The 24,233-nt window shown below is 40.9% G+C and overlaps 1 protein-coding gene across 1 annotated transcript in view; it reads right to left on the reverse strand.

The window, feature by feature from the left end:
* The window catches only part of gpc5b (glypican 5b), a 132,920-nt gene that overhangs the window by 93,811 nt on the left and 14,876 nt on the right, over window positions 1–24,233 (reverse strand). Inside the window, exons 3-6 of the mRNA XM_060940505.1 lie at window positions 16,269–16,972; window positions 11,718–11,917; window positions 9,203–9,262; window positions 8,840–8,962 (exon numbers count right to left, since the gene is read on the reverse strand). Of these exons, the coding sequence (XP_060796488.1) occupies window positions 8,840–8,962; window positions 9,203–9,262; window positions 11,718–11,917; window positions 16,269–16,972 (1,087 nt within the window). The remainder of the gene's footprint in view (window positions 1–8,839; window positions 8,963–9,202; window positions 9,263–11,717; window positions 11,918–16,268; window positions 16,973–24,233) is intronic.

Here is a 24,233-nt window from a genome sequence, read left to right on the forward strand (position 1 = left end):
TAAGTTCCTGTTATCACGGATATTATGCAGTTGTTCCCTCATCAGCCTCTCTTTTTCCCTCTTGAATTTAATAAGACCAAAAAAATGCAGATTATCATGTTAACGTTAAACTGCAAAGCCCTCTGTCCTGAAGACCCTCACATGTCGGAAAACTTAAAGTTACAGCTTTCCCTCTGACTGTTACAAAGCACTGACCCTGGTTCCATAAAGGTTAAACATCATCTCCTTGGAGAAAACTTCACCATATCAAAAATTAGATGTGTGTTAGAATGGATGCATAAATATAAACCTTGAAGCAATACTATCAGAGCTACTGTTTATAGAAAATTCCTTCCGATCAATCAGAATCAATAATTCAACAATGCTGTATATAATATGAATTCTCCAGTAACTACAGTAAACCTAATAGGAAAGTTGAGTAGTTCTGAGAGTGAGAAATGTCTGTACAGAAACAAGTAATCTAAAAGAGCCATAAAGTAATGCATTTAAGAATAACAAAGAGGAAACAGATAAATAGGAATAGATACACGTGTGGGAGATGACAAGACAAGATTTTTCAGCAGGGAGGAAAGTGGAAAGTGTTAGTCATGTTGGCTACTGAAGGGAGGAAATTATTACATTGTTATTATATAATAGTTGAGGGTGAGACAACAGTCACGAGTGCTGGTCAAGAGCAAGAACGACACAGAGACAGAAAAACTGGCTCACCAACGACAGCTGAGCATATGCGAATTGGACTGACCACAAATGGCACTTGCTTAAAGTGAAAACAAAAAACAGTGTATCCATGGCAACCATACCCACCCAGCAGCCTCGGAGCAACTGCAAAGCTCCAGATAAGATGTGGTTAAAAGTTCTGCTGACATTTCCTTTGCTTACTGTAACATCCCACAAAACATACCACTAGGCACATTAAGGCAAAATGAGAACCGCTGCTTCGGTTAAATATTTTATTTTTGTGTCCAAGTGTTTTATGATGCATCATACTCTATAGTTATCTAAATGGAGCACAACTCTGATGCACTACAAATACATTTGCACGTCTGACAACCTGCAATTACGCTGTCTACATATTTCACTTCTGAGCTGCTGCCTCTCCCAAATAATATGACAAGTAAAATGTATAATGTTGCTTTCTTCCTCTTCTTCTTTGATTCTCTCTTCTTTTTATCATCTTCTTTGTCCTCCTCTTAATTTTCATTTTATTTTTTGTTTTATTTTTCTTCTTTATATTAGTGCATGTGTCCAGGAAAGTTCAAATAAGTAGGGATAATATAGATATTTTGGCACTGCCTAAAAGCGGAGCTCCTGATGAGTGTATGAGCAAAATATTTGCAAGGGCACAAAATCAACCTAATAATAATTGTGTAGTATATTTCATGTCAATCAAGTTTGACAGTTGGCACCACATGTCATGTGCCAGAAACAACACCACAACATTTATTATGGTGTGACTCTGCTGGACAGCAGTAAACCCAATTTATGATCTGCATATTTGATTTGGCATAGGTTTTTACAGCAGATGCCCTTCCTGACGCAACCCTCCCCAATCTATTTGGGCTTGTGCAACCCCAGTGGCTGGGTATTTTACCCAATCTGCATGTCTTGGAATTGTGGGAGGAAACCAGAGCACCCAGAGGGAACCCACGCAAACATGGGGAGAACCCCCATTGGTCATGAGGTTTAAACCCAGAACCTTCTTGCTGTGAGGCAACAGCACTAACCACTATACCACTGTGCCACACCATAATACATATAATATATATTCCTCTGATATCCTGTTTCTGCCTCGCTTGACCACTGCCTGTTTTTCAACTCCACCTTTGTCTGCGTTTTGGATCTGTTTGTTAGCATGCTTTCAATAAAACTCTTCCTGCACTTACATCTGTTTATCACTCCAGAAACTGTCAATTGTACAACAAGCTAGTGGACTAATAAAACGGTTTTAACTAGTTTTATATTAAACTGTTGTGGATATTTTTCATAAAATGTGTTAACAAATAATCCCACATTATTTTTTAGAAAGTGTATTAAAATAAGCATTGGATAAAAACACATCTATCTTATGTAAATAAAGATATAAATTTCATTATCCGGTGGTCAAGTGTTCATGAGATACGTTGCCTTGCACTTACAATCGGGTTCCCTTTGGTGGTAAATGTTTGTCGTTCATGCGTACGTTTGTACAGAGGGACATTGTACGGTCAAAAATCTGTCAAAAATCAGGTCGATTCATTACCATATTCTCTTAAGTATGGGGCTATGCTCCACATACTTTGCACGCGGGGAGCTCCGCTATGATGGTAAATTTTGTGGCGAAGTTAGCTGGCTGGCTGCAGTCAGTCTCTTCTAAGAAATCTGTCAATCACTTCATTTTCAAGTGTAGCTAGGCCTTCTTGCTTTATAGTAGAATTAAATTTTAAAAAATAATTTCCTGGGGATGGGGCGATATGCAAATATCATCTCATCTCATTATCTCTAGCCGCTTTATCCTTCTACAGGGTCGCAGGCAAGCTGGAGCCTATCCCAGCTGACTACGGGCGAAAGGCGGGGTACACCCTGGACAAGTCGCCAGGTCATCACAGGGCTGACACATAGACACCCATTCACACTCACATTCACACCTACGGTCAATTTAGAGTCACCAGTTAACCTAACCTGCATGTCTTTGGACTGTGGGGGAAACCGGAGCACCCAGAGGAAACCCACGCGGACACGGGGAGAACATGCAAACTCCACACAGAAAGGCCCTCGCCGGCCCCGGGGCTCAAACCCAGGACCTTCTTGCTGTGAGGCGACAGCGCTAACCACTACACCACCGTGCCGCCCCTGCAAATATCAGCATGGGGAAAATGCATTTTTTAAATTAGACACTGTAGATGTAAATACAGTTTAGACGAGAAAAGTGACAATGGGAGAAGGCTGTTTTGTCAGTGAAACTCATAGGGACGGGCGGGGCTAAAAATTGCATTGCAACCAGCCTTCAGGGGCGCTAGATTTGTGGCTGCTTCATGTTTTGGAGATGGTTTGCTGTCGATTTTTGTTGCAGTTGATGTATTTCTCTTGTTGTTGTTGTTGTTTAAAATTGGTCTTCTTTCACTAAAAGCATGTATTTTTCCTAAGGATTTATAGTGTTATATATGTGTTTATAATGTTGTAATACTATGTTTTACATACAATAAATAGAACTTAAGAAATTTTAAGCATCATGCAGACAGTCAGCAATGAGGTTAACAGAATGATTCTTACCTCTTGGAATGTGAATGTTTGCCTGTAGTGCCCAATGAACCCAGAAGGGGGCAGTGTTGTATATTTAGAAAGCGCTTTACTGTCGTTCAGCCTTTTATTTCTTCACTGTAAAACATTTCAGCCTTGTTTAGTTATGTTCACTTACTTTTTCTCTTTAACTCAATGAGTTCTGAAAAGTGTTTTAATTTGAACTAATCTGTGCAAGTTTTCAAAGGTTAGACTTGAATTATTTAGTTGTCTTGACTAATTGAGACTTTTTCTGAGTTGAAACAAAGATAATCGTCAAATTGACTTAACTTGCATTTTCAAAGCAGCAGATTTACTTGCATTTCCAAGTTAAACCAATTTGAAATGTTTTACAGTGTTTATTTCGGGCGTACCTAATAATAGCACCTAATAAACTAGCAAGTCAATATATGTATGTACAGCTGTAAAGCACACTGTACTGGGACATGTCAGAGGAATGGATTATTAAAATCTGAATGAGAATAATCATGTGCTAGAAATATGAAAATAATCGTTACTGACCTAAATGTTTCATATGAACGTCCCTTTAGTGCACGATTACAGGTGAGAGCTTTTAAAACTTTTTTTTATATCGGAGATTCTAACTTGTTATTGACCATGTCACATCTGGCTTATACAAGTGACAACTTGTACATAGATGGGACTAAAGAATATCCTTTTAAATTAAAACTTTTTTTCCATTACAAATTATATTATCAGTCACAACTTCAGTGAAAGGTAGAAACTTAGAAATATTTCTATGTTTCAATATGTCTTAGTATTTGGTACATTCCCCTTTTGCTTTAATGATGGCATACACTGGAGCTGGCATGGACTCCACAAGTTTGTGTAAAACCTGACAATCTGTTTCAGATCAAATCCATTGGAGTGTCATATTTGTTTTAATTTTCTCAAACTTTAATTTTCTCAAACTTCTGTTAAATTTACTGCTTAATTTTTTTTATTCCAGATTTTCAATGTGTTCTCAGACTTTTTGTCCCCACTGTATAAACATAATGCACCAAAGAAATAAAAATGGTCCATCACTGTCCATATGTCTGGATTTCATCTGCTTGACAAACACACACACACACAAAAAAAAAAAAACCATCACCAAGGCTAACAACCAAGACACAGACCTCGAACAAAATAAAAGCAAACTATGGCAGCTAATTATACTATAAACAATAAGAGAAGTGAATGTAATCATGGCCTGTATGCATTTTTTTTTTTTTTTTTTTGGGGGGGGGTCCAATTTGGGGAAAAAATGAGGAAGCTACCAAAATAGAATATTTACAAGCACATGCAATAGGTAGATTTTCTGTTGTGATTGTTTCACAAAAGGGCAGGTTGGAGGCAGGATGCAAGTGCAGGAAGAGTTTATTAATGCAGGCAAACAAATCCAAATTGCAGCACATAGTTCAAAGTCCAAATCAGGCATGGGTCAAATGATTGGCAAACAACATAAACATGGCAAAAACCAGAATACAAAAACCAAGGAACAAAGCAGAGTGAAAAAACCAGAACACATGAAAAACAAAGGTTTGTTAATACACTGGTATTTTCATAACACAGAGCTGATACTTCACAATTTTAGTGCATGTGTGCGAGTTCTTATACATGGAGTCTGAAATTAGCCGGAATGTGGAACAGCTGCACAGCAGGTGCATGCGTAGGCCCGCGGTACATCCTGAGAATTGGAGCCTGATCATGCAGTTCAACACTGCGGACCCAGAAGCTGCACGAGGCATTCAGCACAACACACGGAGTGAGGGAAAGTTCATTACAGACACACACACACCCTGAAAGGCGCCACTCCCAGCGTGCCAAACAAGACTCTGAACTGGACCAGGACCTCTGGGCAAGGGCATGGTGCTGGACAATGCCCCATCAATCTTTGGCCTAGAGGTATAGGCATGGACTCAGGCATGGGCAGAGATTCAGGCATAGATTCAGACATGGACATGGGATTGAGCATGGGCAAGGATTCAGAATCAAGCATTGATTCAAACATGGACATGGGCTCAGGCATGGGCTCGGGCATAGTAGGGGATTTAGGCAGGGACTCAGGCTTAGATATGTCACTCCCACACAGTTTAGGTGGCAGAGTGACATCATCCTCGAAGCCTGGAGGTGCAGCAAGGATCTCTTCCCCACAATCAAAAAGCAGATCGACATCATCCTTAAAGCAAGAAGGCAGAGCAAAGATCTTCTCCTCCCCGGAGTCAGGAGGTGGAGCGAAGAGCTCTTCCTCCCCAGAATCAGAAGGTGGAGTGACAAAGTCATCATCGAAGCCTAGCAGAGGAGCGAGTACAGGAGTGCAGGCCACTCAGTCAACCTCTGGAGGGAGCTCTGGAGCCTTGTCAGCCATCCTGTCAGCTACTGGAGGAAGCTCTGGAGCAGAGACTGCCCTGTCAGCCTCTGAATGGAGCTCTGGAGTGGAAACCTCCCTGCCAGTCACTTTGTTGACCACTGGAGGGGGCACTGGAGCAAAGACTGCCCTGCCAACCTTTGGAGGGCGCTCTGGAGCAAAAGCATCCCTATTGGTCACCTTGTTGACTACTGGAGGGGGCTCTGGAATGGAAACTGCTCTGTCAGCCTCTGCAAGGAGTTCTGGAGCAAAATCCTCCCTGTCAGCCATCCTGATGGCCACTGGAGGGAGCTCTAGAGCAAAATCCTCAATGTCAGCCATCCTGTCAGCCTCTGGAGGGAGCTCTGGAGCAAAATCTGCCCCCCACCAAAAAATAAACAACTTCAGGGGCTTCCTTCTTCCTGAGAGACTGGAACCACCACTTCAGCATCCTTCCAAACATTGTGGAATCTCTGAGGTAAGGGTGTTCTACAGTGAGAAGATGGCCCACTGACATGCTGGTCCTGTAAGTCAATGGATCATGCACCAGACTCACACACACTTGGGAAGTTTGGGTTCCACTAGGCTTTTGTAAAAGAACTTACATTAGAGAAGGAATCAATTTGGGGGAAACTACGCCATCATCGGGGACAGGGACATCAACCCACCAGTGCTGCAGGAAGCACGAAGGCAGGCTGATGTTGGTCCTGGTCCCAGGCTGTTCCTGGTGTCCTGCCTATCCATGATAGGTAAAGTATTCTGTCATGAAAGGGCAGGTTGGAGGCAAGATGCAAATGCAGGAAGAGTTTATTAATACAGGCAAACGAATCAAAATCATAAAACACAGTTCTAAGTCCAAAATAGGCAAGGCTCATGTGATCTGTAATTAGCGGGAATGTGGAACAGCTGTGCGTAACTGGTAGGCACATGTGCGGACCCACAGTGCATCCTGGGAACTGGACTCTGGTCGTGCAGTTCAACGCTGCAGACCCAGAAGCAGGCATTCAGCTGCAAGAGGCATTTAGCACAGCATATGGAGCGAAAGAAAGTTCATTACAGAATATAACCAGTATATGAATCATTCTTTGCAAGTTGATCAACCTTTCAGAAAATTTATAGCCTACACATGGCTGGAAAGATGTAAAATATTTGTTTGAAATATTGTTATGCAAGTAGCATAAGCTTCTGTGTTTTTGTGACTCATGGGAAAAGTGATGACTGACTAGGTATGTAATATACTAGCACAAAATGTTAACACACGACAACCAAATTTAACACACTAAATTTACAAAAGAAAAAAGAGTGCATTTAAAATTCACATTAATAAATATGGGAACCATGATGTTTAAATTAAAAATAGCTGTTGTGTCTTCAAAAAAAATCATTAAAACATATAAATTCATTTAAAGCTCAGTATGGTGACACAGTGCACAACACTGCACAAAACAAAACAAAAAAGCACTTGTAATGAATAAATATGCCAAATAAATGCAAACATGAATTCCAGCACACGTTCATGTTTGCTGTCCTCTGTTTCCTGGACTGTGTTGTACTTGTACCACCAGGGGGTGCTGACAAGAATGGTTCCAGTCCCCCGTTACAGCCAGAGAGCGTACAATAGTGGGATTTATGTGGGGGCACGAGTAAAGGGTCTGAACCCATGATGGCCAAAACCAGGAGCCAGACGAGCCAAGCTGGGTCTTTTCACCCTTTTACTTACTAAAACAAGAGGCATGTTGTAGAGTACCACTGTGCAGGACGTCAGTGTCAGTGCTGTCTTCATCACCCTCAGCACCTAAAGAGGCCAGCCAAGGACATTTTACAAGTTTTCCTGGGGTAACCAACAGAACGCAGGACCATACAGTGGACAAATGCCAAGTAGAGAGATTGTGTGTGTCCAACACGACTGAAAGAGTTTGGCTGTGTGCTGAAACAAAAATAGTACCGATATTCAAATGTTTGTTTAGTATGTGTGTGTGTGTTTTCCAGGGATTCTCATTTGTGTGACAATGACATTCCAGCACTTTTTGAATGAGGCTTCTGTCCCAAAAAAGTCCAAGGAAAAGCTCCCAAAAGCCATGGTAACTGTGGACCCCAAAGCCTCAGTGTTGTCATAACTACACAACAGCATTCTTCTGAGAAAAAAATACTAATTATAACAATCAGGTCTTAATAGCCTTGAAATAAAGCATAATAAAATGAAATGTAAAGTTAAATGAATACTATTATTTTATATGCATTGGTATTATCACTATAATAGACTAATGAATTGCTTATCAGGATGTTACCACGTATCAAGGGTAATAAGTAAGGAACATGACATGGAGTGATGCTATAGGAAAATGTTCAATATCAAGGTTGTGTGATGAAGTGAATTATTTTCCTATAACAGTGCGCATATATATATATATATATATATATATATATATATATATATATATATATATATATATAATATGTGTGTGTGTGTGTGTGTGTGTGTGTGTGTGTGTATATATATATATATATATATATATATATATACACACACACACACACACACACACACATATATATATATATATATATATATATATATATATATATATATATATATATATACACACACACACACTGGTATATGATGTTTTATTCCTCTTATACCACAATAATCTGGCAATGATTATGAATTTCATTTATTAAAGAATGACACATCAAGCTTTTTATCATTTTATAGTTAGATGAAACAAGTTAATTCCGGTTATTACTTACATTATGACAGCTATAAACAGTCGTTCTCTCACAAGCCTCTCTTTTTCTCTCTTGAAGTTAATAAGACCAAAAAAATTTGGAGTGCATCATGTTATCAAGAAATAAGTGCAAAACTCCTCTGTCTTGAAGACTTTCTTGGAACAGCTTTACCTCTGAATGTTATGCTGACACTGGAATCTCTTTCGATAAATGTTAAATAAACATCTCCTCAGAGAATCCTTGACCATATCAAAGATTACAGTTTTTAATCTAGTTATCTGGAGTATCTACCACACAAGCCCCATGTAAGTTGTTAATATAGAACAATAACATATAAGCACATTAATATAAGCCTGTGATTTTAGTCGGAAATACTCTCAGAACTACTTTTGAAAATGGATCAAGACCTTCTGACCAACCAGCAATGCTATGGTATAAAGTCTCTAATAAAAATTATAATAAAAGAGCCATGACAAGTTGGAATTAAGGGACCCCACATCATACCTCTCCACCACATCCTCCCCATTCCAGCAGGTGTATTCATCCAGCACCATCTCATTGTCACATAGAACCTCTGGCAACATGGAGAAGAAGGACTTGTACCGCTGAATGTAACTCACAAACTCCCTGAAAATGTGATTTGCTCCATTACAACACGGGCAACAGGAATTGAGGAACTGAACTATACAAGACAGAATAATATAATTTATAAAATATAATCAAATTATATTATTTATGGTCACTTACCTTTGAAAACACACACACACACACACACACACACACACACACACACACACACACACACACACACACACACACACATATTCTAGTAAATTTGCCCTGTCACATAAACACTTTGACACTTACTTAGAGATTTTCTTCAGACTTCTGGGCTTGTCATTCTTGGAAGGTTTTAGAGGCAAGGATCTGCAAATATCAGAGGTCAGAGAGTTTGCAATAAATTTTCCACAGCAAGAAGAAATTTAATTCTGGGGTAGCAAACTCATTTGTGGTTGCGGCTAACACTGGTTAAAATTTCAAAATAAACAGACTGCACCAGTACATCCAAAAACTCTGAACATCAGCCTTGGTGGTGGGATTTTTACAAGCTTTCTTACAGTCCTGATTTCTCTAACACAACAAGAAAGTGAGGTAATTGACAAAATAAAAATTCCATATGTACAAGAAAATAAAGTCCAAACAAAGACATTTTAGTTTCTGTTTTATCTTATAGTGAATTACATCTAACAATTTGGAACACAGCTATACGCCAAATCTAGCTAATGTTAAAGTTAAAAAAGACCAACATTTTAATCTACTTTTAAAAATGATAATGTGATTTTTTTTTCAAAAATAAGATTGCATAATTAAAAAAAAAATTAAATATCAGGTGTAGCAAACTTATTTGTAGTTGAGGGCAACATTTGTTAAAATCTCACAATAAAGGGGTTGTACCAATACATCCAATCACTTGTCATTAATAACATGAACCTAGGTTTCTGTTTTTGTAAGAATAGGAGGTACTTAACTGCAAAATGTAACAAATGTAGTGAATGTTAGACAACTGGTTTGCACGGCTCTATAAAATATGATTTGTTGGAATGTACAGTTTATACAAAAGTTGTGGTGATACCTGATTAACTGACTACTTACTGTATACAGAGCTACAGTGCCTTGAAAAAGTATTCATACCCCTTGAACTTTTTCACATTTTTCCACCTTGCAACCATGAACTTAAAAGTTTTTTATTGAGATTTTATGTGATAGATCAACACAGAGTAGCACATAATTGTGAAATGAAACGAAAACAATAAATGGTCTTCAAAATTTTAAACAAATAAAAATCTGAAAAATGTGGTGTGCATTAGTATTCAGTCCCCTGTACTCTGATACCTCTAAATACAATCCAGTGCAATCAATTGCCTTCAGAAGTCATCTAATTAGTTAATAGAGTCCTACTGTGTGTAATTTACTCTCAGCATAAATACACTTGCTCTGTGAAGGCCTCAGTGGTTTGTTAGAGAACACTGAAGAACAAACAGCATCATGAAGACCAAATAACTCACCAGACAGGTCAGGGATAAAGTTCTGGAGAAGTTTAAAGCAGGGTTAGGTTATAAAAAAATATCCCAAGCTCTGAACATCTCAAGAAGCACTGTTCAATCCATCATTCAAAAATGGAAAAAGTATGGCACAACTGCAAACCTACCAAGACATGGCCGTCCACCTAAACTGACAGAGCGAGCAAGGAGAGCACTGGTCAGAGAAGCAGCCAAGAGGCCCATGACCACTCTGGAGGAGCTGCAGAAATCCACAGCTCAGATGGGAGAATCTGTGCACAGGACAACTATAAGTCGTACACTCCACAAATCTGGCCTTTTTGGAAGAGTGGCAAGAAGAAAGCCATTGTTGAAAGACAGGCATAAGAAGTCCCATTTGCAGTTTGCCAGAAGCCATGTAGGGGACAGAGCAAACATGTGGAAGAAGGTGCTTTGGTCAGATGAGACCAAAGTTGAACTTTTTGGCCTAAATGCAAAGCGCTATGTGTGGCGGAAAACTAACACTGCTCATCACCCTGCACACACCATCCCCACTGTGAAACATGGTGGTGGCAGCATCATGCTATGGGGATGCTTTTCTTCAGCAGGGACAGGGAAGCTGGTCAGAGTTGATGGGAAGATGGATGGAGCTAAATACAGGGCAATCCTGGAAGAAAACCTGTTGGAGGCTGCAAAAGACTTGAGACTGGGAAGGAGATTCACCTTCCAGCAAGACAATGACCCTAAACATACAGCCAGAGCTACAATGGAATGGTTTAGATCAAAGAATATTCATGTGTTAGAATGGCCCAGTCAAAGTCCAGACCTAAATCCCATTGAGTATCTGTGGCAAGACTTGAAAATTGCTGTTCACAGACACTCTCCATCCAATCTGGCTGAGCTTGAGCTATTTTGCAAAGAAGAATGGGCAAAAATTTCAGTGTCTAGATGTGCAAAGCTGGTAGAGACATACCACAAAAGACTTGCAGCTGTAATTGCAGCAAAAGGTGGCTCTACAAAGTATTGATGCAGGGGGGCTGAATACTAATGCACATCACATTTTTCAGATTTTTATTTGTTTAAAATTTTGAAGACCATTTATCATTTTCGTTTCACTTCACAATTATGTGCTACTTTGTGTTGGTCTATCACGTAAAATCTCAATAAAAAACTTTTAAGTTCATGGTTGTAAGGTGGAAAAATGTGAAAAAGTTCAAGGGGTATGAATACTTTTTCAAGGCAGTGTACATTCAAATCATTTGAAAGATATAAAAGTATAGAAAGGCTAGAAGTTAGCTGAATAGATGTAATGTATTGGCATGTAAGCAAACTCAGCTTCTTACCTTTTCCTCAGTGTAACATGGCTGTCTCTGTGATCATCAGACTTGTCTGGTACTGTAGGGCTCATGGATGGGATGGAGGAGACCAACCCCACACTCGAACCCTGGTCCAAGTCTGTAGGACTCTGGGATGTTGGACTTTGTGTTGAACTAACTTGAGTGGACGAGGAAGGCTCAGTGAGAGAACCACACACCTTTTCCACCTGAGAGATAGAGAGAGAGAGAGAGAGAGAGAGAGAGAGAGAGAGAGATGGACAGTTAGATCATTAGGTATCAACTGATGTCCAGTAATATCAATGTCAAATCCACATACAGTCTCTTTTCCACTTTCCAATAGTGTCGAAAAGGTGATACAGCCCAAGAATTGGAGTTACTGTTGCCAAGTTGATAATTTTACCACAAAAGCATTTTCTGAAATGTTTCATTCCTATTGTACCACAGCAATTTGCCATTAATTAGTGTGTGTTATATATATTGTGGAGTGGCACATAATAATCTCATCTCATTATCTCTAGCCGCTTTATCCTTCTACAGGGTCGCAGGCAAGCTGGAGCCTATCCCAGCTGACTATGGGCGAAAGGCGGGGTACACCCTGGACAAGTCGCCAGGTCATCACAGGGCTGACACATAGACACAGACAACCATTCACACTCACATTCACACCTACGGTCAATTTAGAGTCACCAGTTAACCTAACCTGCATGTCTTTGGACTGTGGGGGAAACCGGAGCACCCGGAGGAAACCCACGCAGACATGGGGAGAACATGCAAACTCCACACAGAAAGGCCTTCGCCGGCCCCGGGGCTCGAACCCAGGACCTTCTTGCTGTGAGGCGACAGCGCTAACCACTACACCACCGTGCCGCCTGGCACATAATAATATAAAATAAATTTTACGTTTTACATGAAAATTTGAAACAAACTATATAGAATTTAAAATACTATAAAAACTATTAGTAAAAGTTTCAGCAGATATTAATGTAAAAGTAATGATCTCGAGCATCATTTTATCTGTAGTATATTGTAACTGAATGCAATAAAAGAGGAAATGGGCATAACTGGATTTAGCAGTGACAATATATTTAAAAAAAATTATGACTGTAGGGCATGTGTGAGTGTGTGTGCATTGCTCAAGCTCAGAAGGCTCATATTCCTCGTGAGTGCTTTATTTATTTGAGGATTACCTAAACTCCCTCATACCCCTCACTGTGGCCCCTCACTTGTCTCACTGCATTTTGGGAAGAGGTTTGTCCAGCTAGCCGGAGGTGCCTTTGTCCACAGGTGGATTTGCATGCAGGACGAAGGAGCGAGAAAATACAGACAACACCCAAATAACCCACAGTACACCAAGACACAGGCTCAAGATTAGGCGTGCTATATTCCACACTTACACGCAGCATTTGCTCTGACTGGTACTGATAGATATGAAGCCACGTTCACTTCATACTACCTTACATCTTTTAGTTATTATATATGCAGTTCTTATAAATTATTCCATATAAATTATGTTCCTGATTTTCTGGCAAAACTTTATTTTCTTATGCCTACAGGATGCCTATAATGTAGATTGCATGAGAAAGGTAAATATAATTTTAAATCAGTGACCCCATTCATTCATTCATCTTTGGTAACTACTTCATAATGTTCAAAGGGTTGAGTCTCGACTCTATCCTGGAAACACTGGGCATGAGACAGAAATACACCATGGATGGAATGTCATTCCATTTCAAACACTATACACATACTGGCATGTTTTGGGGAGGTAGGAGGAAACCCACTGAATGTAATCATGACAACTATCATACACTAAGAAGGATGTTACAGGAAGAAAAATTTTTTCTTAAAAAATGTTTTTTAGAACCTAGAAAGCAGCTATGGTATAAATCACTGAGATGTTGATGCGAATCAAGAATCAGATATTGAAGTCCCATTCGTGTTGACCTGTGACAAAAGCAAGCTAGTTTATTAACAGGATAGCTATTTGGGACAGCAGGAGGACATGGGTGTGTGTCCAAACTGCAAGTTCATGTACAAACTCATCTCATCATCTCTAGCCGCTTTATCCTGTTCTACAGGGTCACAGGAGCCTATCCCAGCTGACTACGGGCGAAAGGCGGGGTACACCCTGGACAAGTCACCAGGTCATCACAGGGCTGACACACCTGCGGTCAATTTAGAGTCACCAGTTAACCTAACCTGCATGTCTTTGGACTGTGGGGGAAACCGGAGCACCCAGAGTAAACCCATGCGGAGAACATGCAAACTCCGCACAGAAAGGCCCTCGCCGGCCACGGGGCTCGAACCCGGATCTTCTTGCTGTGAGGTGACAGCACTACACCACCGTGCCACCCTGGTTTAGTGATGTAATATCCTATTATTATTTTTAATTAGTATCCCATTCCAGGAGTATTCTGCCTCATACTCAGTGTTCCCAGGACAGGCTCCAGATAAGAAGAAAAATAATTTCATTAGGGAGAATAGGTGAAAACGGCATCCCAAATGTTAGACGTGAATAAAATAGATAATGTATTCATGAAAAAAAAGTTTTTTTTAAAAAGTAATATATCCAATAATGTGTCAAAAGCCAGAAAGGGAGGATGGGAGTGAGCTATTAATGGGAAGTGGGTCAAAAATGGTCAATAACTGGATACAGTTGCCTAGAAAAGAGGAAAGGCAATCAAATATAAATTTGAGTTGGACAAAACCAGTAGCAGGGCTTTGGTGGCACCTGTCACAATTCATCTGGTTTGATTTTAACTGAATGACACTGGGCGGCACAGCGGGTAGCAGAGCTAATGCCTCACAATTCCAGGGTCTTGGTTCAATTCTGAGCTTGGGTTGATATCTGTGCAGGGTTTGACATGTTGTGCCTGCTGTTCCCAGGATAGGGTCTGGAATTACTATGATCCTGACCAGGATAAAGCAATTACTGAAGATGAATGAATCACATTCATATTCCAATGAAGTTCTGACTTGAAGTTTTTCCAAATATGCTGAAAGTATCAGAAACCTGAATCAACAATAGGAAGAAGAACTTGGGACTTGTTGATATCGACAAATCATACCAATTTAAAAAAAAAACATATAAAAGCTCCACTGTTTCATCCCTTTATACTGCAGACATTTTCTGGACTAATGCTACAGTGACTTCTTTCTTCTTCCTGCCCCTTCCCACAAAGCAATCCAGACTTTGGGTAATGTGAACTCAAAGTTATCCCAGCCACGCAGCATCAGTGAGTGAGCAAAACTTGATCCAGGAAGCTTGGAGGGAGCCATGAACGCCCAGCGCACAGGGACTTTCAGTTAGAGGAAGCCGAGAGGACCAAAGGGTCTGAGAGGGTATCAGTAAAAATATCTTTCATTCTGATGGGCAGGTCTACATTCCATTCAGGCGGGCTTATGAATATGAACCTCAAACTTAATCCACCTTCACACACACATACACGCATGCAGCTGTCAGCACCAGCATAGATGCTCAAAGCCAGGCTTTTACACAGCACTAAATTCTGCTAATCCTTTCACAAATACAGATATCCAACATAGCAAATATATAAAGTGGTGCTGCTCAATACTGGCAAAAATGATATATGATAATCAAGATTATTTTAGTTGGTCCATAGTCATATTAATACCACGTGTACTTAATTAAATGCTTAATAGGATTTCAATTATAATCAAATTAAGTAAATAAATTACTTATTGCTCAACATAGTATGCAACTATATGAATGGTTAAACAAATGAATGGGAGCTTATTATTTAATGCATCAGAGTCAATAAAAATAATTTAATATTACCTATGTTTGGCCATTTTTAAATGCCAAAAGTATTGATCATGATTGAAATATAAGTAATTGTTCAACCTTAATGTGAAGCATTTGATGCAGTACATCTTTTTTTTTTTTTTTTTTTTTTTATTCTGATGGCAATTTAAAAAATCATACTGGTAGAAAGAACACTTTCAGCTTCAACCTGTAAAGCTAGCTATCATCTGCATAGTTGCCTATATATTTCACCACCTATTTGGCTATCCATCATTCTATCTGTCCCACCATCTATCTATTGACTTCTCTGTTTATTCAACAATCCATATATTGGTCTCCCCATCCATCTATCAGTCCACCTATCCATTTGTCTATATATCCAGCTGTCTATCTGATCATCTGTCTAGCCACCCCTCCAACTATATAATTAGCTCTCTAGCCATCTGACTATCTGTCTATTCATCTGTCATCCATCTATCTTTTGCCATTTCTGTTCAGCCATCTGTTTGTCCATCCATCCTACCACCTATTTATCCATTTACATAGCTGTCTGTCTATCTGTCTACCCATCTTTCCACATGCCTATCCATTTTTTCATCCATCTAGCCATCTGTTGATGTCTAGCCATACATCTATTTGTCTATCTATCCATCTGTCTATCCATCCATCCAGCCATCTGTCCATCCATCTATCTGTTGATCCATCCTGTTTTTTTATTAAATAATCTATGTAATTGACTAATGAAAATATGGGCAGCAGGAAAAACAGAAAGTAGAATCACTGTGACTCACAATGGCGCTGAGATGTGGTCCATTCAGCTGAGCACTCAGGATGGCATCGTTGATCCTCTCACGAATGCTCAGAAGAGTAAGCTCCAGCTCATTCCCTCCAGCCAGTGCTGCACTTGTGCCCTCCAGCAGCGCTATGTAGGTGCTCCATGGCCCTTGCAGCTCTGCCAGTCCTGCCAAGCAACCCCTCATCACATTCAAGCAGAGGCCCTGGCAAGGCCGGATCAGGGTGAGTCCCTTGCAATGTGAGCAGAACTGCATCCTCACTATTGCCCTTCCACACTCTTTTGCCATGCCTGCTGATTCTGAGGCATTCAGGATCTGGACACCCACCGTTAGTGCCTGCATGAGTGATCGGCCAACCCCTAAAACCCGTACCAGCCCATGTGCCAGTGCTTGTGGATGAGGGCCAAATGGGTTGATGTCTTGCCGTGTGGCGCGGAGGCATTCAGCACCCTCTGCTGACCAAGGGGAGGATGCCAGCCCTGGATTCACCAGATTCCGATAGACCAGTGGGAATAGCGCGTCGAAAAAGCGACCCACAGAGAGGACAACAGAGACGTCATCATTGCCACGCAGGTAGAGGGCGAGGTCAGAGAAGAGGGCGGAGACTAAGGGACGGGACTCAGCGGCGATTGGTTCATAGGCAAAGTCAAGGAGTGAAAGAGTGTGGTTGAGTGTGAAAGACAGCAGGGAATGGAAGGTGTCTGAAGGAGAGGTGGAGAGAATACTGTCAGCACTGTGAACATGATACACAATAAAATAATATAAGATAATAGAGTTTAGTGGGTTTTTTCCTTCTGTAACAAATCTGCTGGGGGGGTAATTTACTGTATCTATCTACACTACATAGCCAAAAGTATGTGGGCACCTGATATGTAGGTCTTCCCCAAACTGTTGCCACAAAGTTGGAAGCACACATTTGTGTAGAATATCTTTGTATGCTGCAGCTTTAAGATTTCCCTTTGCTGCAACTAAAGAGTATATCCCAAACCCATTCCAGCAAGATCCATAAAGACATGGTTTGCCAAGGTTGGTGTCGAGGAAAGGTGATCTGCACAAAGCTCTGACCTCAACCCCACTAAACACCTTCAGGATCAACTGGAATGCCAACTGTGCACCAAGCATTCTCACCCGACATCAGTGCCCAACCTCAATAATACTCTTGTGGCTGAATGGGCAGAAATTCTCACAGCCACATTCCAAGAACTAGTGGAAAGCATTCCCAAAGCGTGGAGGCTATTATAACAACAAGTCTGCCTATCATACATTCATATTTCTATATTCATCCACTCATCCATCCTTTCATCTATCTATCTATCTATCTATCCACCTGACCTGTCTGTCTTTTCATATATTTATGCAACATCTACAACCCCGATTCCAAAAAAGTTGGGCCAAAGTACAAATTGTAAATAAAAACAAAATGCAATAATTTACAAATCTCAAAAACTGATATTGTATTCACAATAGAACATAGACAACATATCAAATGTCGGAAGTGAGACATTTTGAAAATTCATGCCAAATATTGGCTCATTTGAAATTTCATGACAGCAACACATCTCAAAAAAGTTGGGATGGGGCAATAAGAGGCTGGAAAAGTTAAAGGTACAAAAAAGGAACAGCTGGAGGACCAAATTGCAACTCATTAGGTCAATTGGCAATAGGTCACTAACATGACTGGGTATAAAAAGAGCATCTTGGAGTGGCAGCAGCTCTCAGAAGTAAAGATGGGAAGAGGATCACCAATCCCCCTAATTCTGGCCCGACAAATAGTGGAGCAATATCAGAAAGGAGTTCGACAGTGTAAAATTGCAAAGAGTTTGAACATATCATCATCTACAGTGCATAATATCATCAAAAGATTCAGAGAACCTTGAAGAATCTCTGTGCGTAAGGGTCAAGGCTGGAAAACCATACTGGGTGCCCGTGATCTTCGGGCCCTTAGACGGCACTGCATCACATACAGGCATACTTTTGTATTGAAAATCACAAAATGGGCTCAGGAATATTTCCAGAGAACATTATCTGTGAACACAATTCACCGTGCCATCCGCCATTGCCAGCTAAAACTCTATAGTTCAAAGAAGAAGCCATATCTAAACATGATCCAGAAGCGCAGACGTCTTCTCTGGGCCAAGGCTCATTTAAAATGGACTATGGCAAAGTGGAAAACTGTTCTGTGGTCAGACGAATCAAAATTTGAAGTTCTTTATGGAAATCAGGTACACCGTGTCATTCGGACTAAAGAGGAGAAGGACGCCCCAAGTTGTTATCAGCGCTCAGTTCAGAAGCCTGCATCTCTGATGGTATGGGGTTGCATTAGTGCATGTGGCATGGGCAGCTAACACATCTGGAAAGACACCATCAATGCTGAAAGGTATATCCAGGTTCTAGAGCAACATATGCTCCCATCCAGACGACGTCTCTTTCAGGGAAGACCTTGCATTTTCCAACATGACAAGGCCAAACCACATACTGCATCAATTACAGCATCATGGCTGCGTAGAAGAAGGGTCCGGGTACTGAACTGGCCAGCCTGCAGTCCAGATCTTTCACCCATAGAAAACATTTGGCGCATCATAAAACGGAAGATACGACAAAAAAGACCTAAGACAGTTGAGCAACTAGAATCCTACATTAGACAAGAATGGGTTAACATTCCTATCCCTAAACTTGAGCAACTTGTCTCTTCAGTCCCCAGATGTTTACAGACTGTTGTAAAGAGAAAAGGGGATGTCTCACAGTGGTAAACATGGCCTTGTCCCAACTTTTTTGAGATGTGTTGTTGTCATGAAATTTAAAATCACCTAATTTTTCTCTTTAAATGATACATTTTCTCAGTTTAAACATTTGATATGTCATCTAGGCGGCACGGTGGTGTAGTGGTTAGCGCTGTTGCCTCACAGCAAGAAGGTCCTGGGTTCGCGCCCCATGGCCGGCGAGGGCCTTTCTGTGCGGAGTTTGCATGTTCTCTCCGTGTCCGCGTGGGTTTCCTCCGGGTGCTCCGGTTTCCCCCACAGTCCAAAGACATGCAGGTTAGGTTAACTGGTGACTCTAAATTGACCGTAGGTGTGAATGGTTGTCTATGTGTCAGCCCTGTGATGACCTGGCGACTTGTCCAGGGTGTACCCCGCCTTTCGCCCGTAGTCAGGTGGGATAGGCTCCAGCTTGCCTGCGACCCTGTAGAACAGGATAAAGCAGCTAGAGATAATGAGATGAGATTAAATATGTCATCTATGTTCTATTCTGAATAAAATATGGAATTTTGAAACTTCCACATCATTGTATTCTGTTTTTATTTACAATTTGTACTTTGTCCCAACTTTTTTGGAATCAGGGTTGTATTTATGCATCTGTTTATCTTGTCTGTATGTACCATCCGTCCATCCATGTACCATTTTTCTGTCAGTGTGATCATTGGTGAATTCACCTGCCTTTCTATCCATTTGTTGATACATTTGTCTTTCCATCCATCTATTCTTCCATCCAGCCATTGTTCCATCAATCTATCTATGCATTATTCTCTCCATCTGTTCAATCCAATCTACTATTTATTTATTTATTTATTTATTTATTTTCATTAATCTTTTCAACATACCCATCTATCTATCCATCTGTCTATGCTGTCTGCATGTTTGTTCATCCATCCATCCATCAAGTCATGAAGCTATTTGAATAGATAAATAGGTAGAACAGATAAACAGTAAATCCATCTATCCTATAAATACAGTACCAATCAAAAGTTTGGACACACCTTCTAATTCAATGTTTTCTCTTTATTTTTATCAATTTAAAGACACTTCATGTGTTAAAGGACCCATGGCATGGTAGTTTGTTGATGCTTTAAACGGGATCGTGGAGGCTTCCGGATGTTATATCCGCAGCCTTTCTCGAAATGAACCCTCGGAACGTAGATATAGCCTCCTGGAAGAAAGCCCCATTTCAGCGCTTTTCCCAGTGCGTTGTTTTGCTAATGAGAAGCAGGAGGCAGGGAAGGGTAGAGGGTGGGGGCGTGCCATGGGGGGAGGGGGAGGGGCTGCCATCTGCCTCCCAAGCCGGCCGAGAGCGCTCCTCGTCGGGCACGGCCAGGCGGGTGAATGCCCTGGTCCGTCCGCCCTGTCTAAAAAAATGGTACAACTCGAGCCCATGGTAAAACTGGGACTTTGTCGTTTTTTTTTCAGCCTGAGGCCCATGGTAAAACTGAGCAGTTTTACCATGGAGGAGTGGGGACTTTGCCGTTTCCTCCCCCCAACTAGCCCCTGGGAGAACCGCTGCCTCCACGGGCGGCCGGTGCCGCTGGAGGGCCGCCCGCACGACCTCGGCTCCCGACAAAAGATTGGATCTAGGGCTGCCTTTCAATGGATTGCAGCGATGGAGCTGCTCTGCCACTCACAACACCCCGGCCCAGAATCAGGGAAAAATACCGCGAGTTGACGTCATTAAGGTGCGACGCGAGGAAATAAAATAAATTCAACAAACGTTTGGGTTTTTACTGAACAAACAAACAAATAAAATGAATGAGTGACTTAAAAAAAAGAATGTGGGTGTCTTTGTAAAAACTGTTTTGATTGGCTATTATAACAGAGGTAGCGCAGAGTACCTGGCTAACTGCAGGAAGCGGTTAGCTGCACAGCTAATGTAGCCATTGCAAACGCACCGATTTTAAAACACAGCAAAACGACTTAACAGTTATACACTTACTTGTTCGGTGTTTGTGGCTGATGTGGCAGGGATGCTTGGTACGGACCCAGGCTTCAGTGACAGTTGATGTGCAAAACCTGCCCTGTACTGTCCCAAGTTGTGGCAACATTCCTCAGGAAAATGCTTCCGACAAATATACACCGTCTTAGGTAGACTCGACGGCGTATTATTGAAGTAAATAAAATTAAGCCACTGCGTCTTCAGGGGCTCTCCCGTCGGCAGTAAAAACAGACTCTTTTCTGTGTTGTCACATCCATGTACAGCGCAATTTCCATGTTTCGCTCGCTTAGGTGATGCCATGTTGTTGTGTCCTCTATGGTCTCCTCACTACAACTGGGCGGGGCAATCCATACAGTGGGTGGGAATCCAGAGGGGGGGCGTGGGGATCATCTCCCTTGCTGACGTAGTAAAGGGAAGAGCTGATCAACGCGCCGTTTTGACGCGCCATTCTCAAATGTTGGGCATAGTTTGGTTTACACATTATGAAATTTCTAGCCACTGGGGTGACTTAAGAAGGTCAGAGGAACTCATTTTAACGTTAAAAAACCTCAGAAAGTGAAATTTTCATGCCATGGGACCTTTAAAGTAATGATGGATGTCGTTTCTCTTTACTTGGTTGAGTGGTTCTTGACATAATATGGATTACTTCAGTTATCAAATAGGGCTATTTACTGTATTTTTATTATTTACTATTTATTGATTGATAGCCTCAACTGCATTAAAAAGGCAAAGAATTCCACTAATTAACTTTTGACGAGGCACTGCTGTTAATTGTAAAGCATTCCAGGTGCCTACCTCATGAAGCTGATTAAGATAATGCGGAGTTACGTAAGGCAGTAGTGTACAAAGCCTCATCAAGGTAAACAGTGGCTACTTTGAAGAATCTAAAATATAAAACATATTTTGTTTTTTAACACATTTTTGTTTTTCCACATAATTCCATATGTGTTCCATATGTTATGTCATAGTTTTGATGTCTTCGGTATTGTTCTACAATGTAGAAACTAGTCAAAATACAGGAAAAGCCTATGAATAAGTAGTTGTGTCCAAACTTTTGACTGGTACTGTACATTCATTCATTCATCCATCCATCCAACCAGCCATTTGCAAAAGGTAATTTGGTGTGAAATATTTCCAAAATAGCCAATTATTTTGTGTACAATTAGATCTCCATTTCCTGTGTTATTACACATCTTTTTCCTTTATGTCTAATCCCATTTTCCACTTGTTGAATTAGACCTGACAGATGTTTATCAATGCACCCTTTTTAGGGTGGCTGCTCTTGGGCTAAAATTCTGACAGGAGGAATTTGATTATATTTTATACAAACAGTTTTAGCTGTCAGACAATATTGTCTGAGTTGACTCTGGAGGCTCGTTAAAGCTGAGGGTAAATCTGCATGTTTTGCTTTTTCTCTTTTATAGCTGTCTCCATGTGACAATGATAGATACTGATTTCACCACCAGATGTTGGAGCTCGGGTGGCACGGTGGTGTAGTGGTTAGCGCTGTCACCTCACAGCAAGAAGGTCCGGGTTCGAGCCCCATGGACGGTGAGGGCCTTTCTGTGTGGAGTTTGCATGTTCTCCCTGTGTCCGTGTGGGTTTCCTCCGGGTGCTCCGGTTTCCCCCACAGTCCAAAGACATGCAGGTTAGGTTAACTGGTGACTCTAAATTGACCGTAGGTGTGAATGTGAGTGTGAATGGTTGTCTGTGTCTATGTGTCAGCCCTGTGATGACCTGGCGACTTGTCCAGGGTGTACCCCGCCTTTCGCCCGTAGTCAGGTGGGATAGGCTCCAGCTTGCCTGCAACCCTGTAGAAGGATAAAGCGGCTAGAGATAATGAGATGAGATGTTGGAGCTCTTCAAAACTCTCATTTCAGTGAAATCATTTTGACTTGTTTCTATGTGAGTGGTGTACACTCTTTGCACACAACAATGATCTAATCAATAAAATTAATGTTCTGTGCTATAAATAGTATAAACAGAGGGTGCAGATTTGAAAGATATATTAGGGTGAATAGGTTGAAATGTCATCATCTGCTATTCCTGTTATTCCTAAGAGTCCTCATTATAACATTATGAGACTCTTAACCCTTAAAATTTTCTTGCTTGTAATATATATTTAGTGGGTCTTTTGCAGGTGAAAAACTGTACAAATGCTGGCAAGTCATTAAAGATTGCTCACATCATAAAGCTTATTTATCAATGGAGATTGAGCCATAAAACCTTTAGCAATGCTTCTTTAGTTTTGCAAGGCAAACAATGCTACAAACTCTGAACACCATATAAATTGATTTGAGAAACACCGTTTCCATTAAATTATTTGCCAAACCATTCCTTAAAGGTAAGATGTTACATATGAATACAGCATATTAAAATAAAACAATCAATACGCTAATTGGTCCTTGACAGTTGATTTTGTAAGGGAACCTTTATTTTGTCAGGTATGTGTTAGACACCCCGTGAACTCCACTTTCCAGAACACACAGTGGCCTACAAACATGGCTGTTCCAGACTATCCATCCATTCATTATCTATACTGCTTATCCGTCAGGGTCAGAGGAGAAGTTGAAGCCAATCCCAGCTGACTTTGTGTGAGAGGCATGGTACACCCTGGGCAGGTCACCAATGTATTGCAGGGCTAACACAAAGATGAACAACCATTCACACTCAGATTCACAGGCAATTTAGAGTACCCAGTTGACCAAATCCACATTTCTTTGGATTTTGAGAGGAAACTGGAGTGCCAAGAGGAAACCCATGCAGACATGGGGAGAACATACAAACTCCACACAGAAAGGCCACAGTCAGCCACGAGGTTTGAACCAGCACCACCATGCTGCTCGTTCCGTTCTGGACTACAACACACAAACACCAAATTCATTGTCACATTCAAAGACACCCAATTTCCAATCATGCACACCTGTTCACAATTACACTCACACACACTATATATATGGACTCTCTTCACAGACTCATGGTGAAGTAACGCTCAGGGTGTACATGCTTACCATACTTAGCATACCGGTGTATTTTTGTGGTTGCTACTTTGGTATTTTGATCATGTTTTGGTTTCTGGTTTTCCTGAATTTTGGATCCTGTCTTGATTAAGTTGTTTGCCGATTGCCTGACCCTTGCCTGTTTACTGTTCTTGATTTTGCCTGATGTGTTGGATTTGCCTACAAGTTTTAATAAATATTCTAACAGCATTTGCAGCCTCCTGCTGCCTGATTTCGTGACATATTTATGCAAATGAGGATA

Source organism: Neoarius graeffei, chromosome 15 (genome assembly GCF_027579695.1).
Source record: "Neoarius graeffei isolate fNeoGra1 chromosome 15, fNeoGra1.pri, whole genome shotgun sequence".
Lineage (NCBI taxonomy): Eukaryota > Metazoa > Chordata > Actinopteri > Siluriformes > Ariidae > Neoarius > Neoarius graeffei.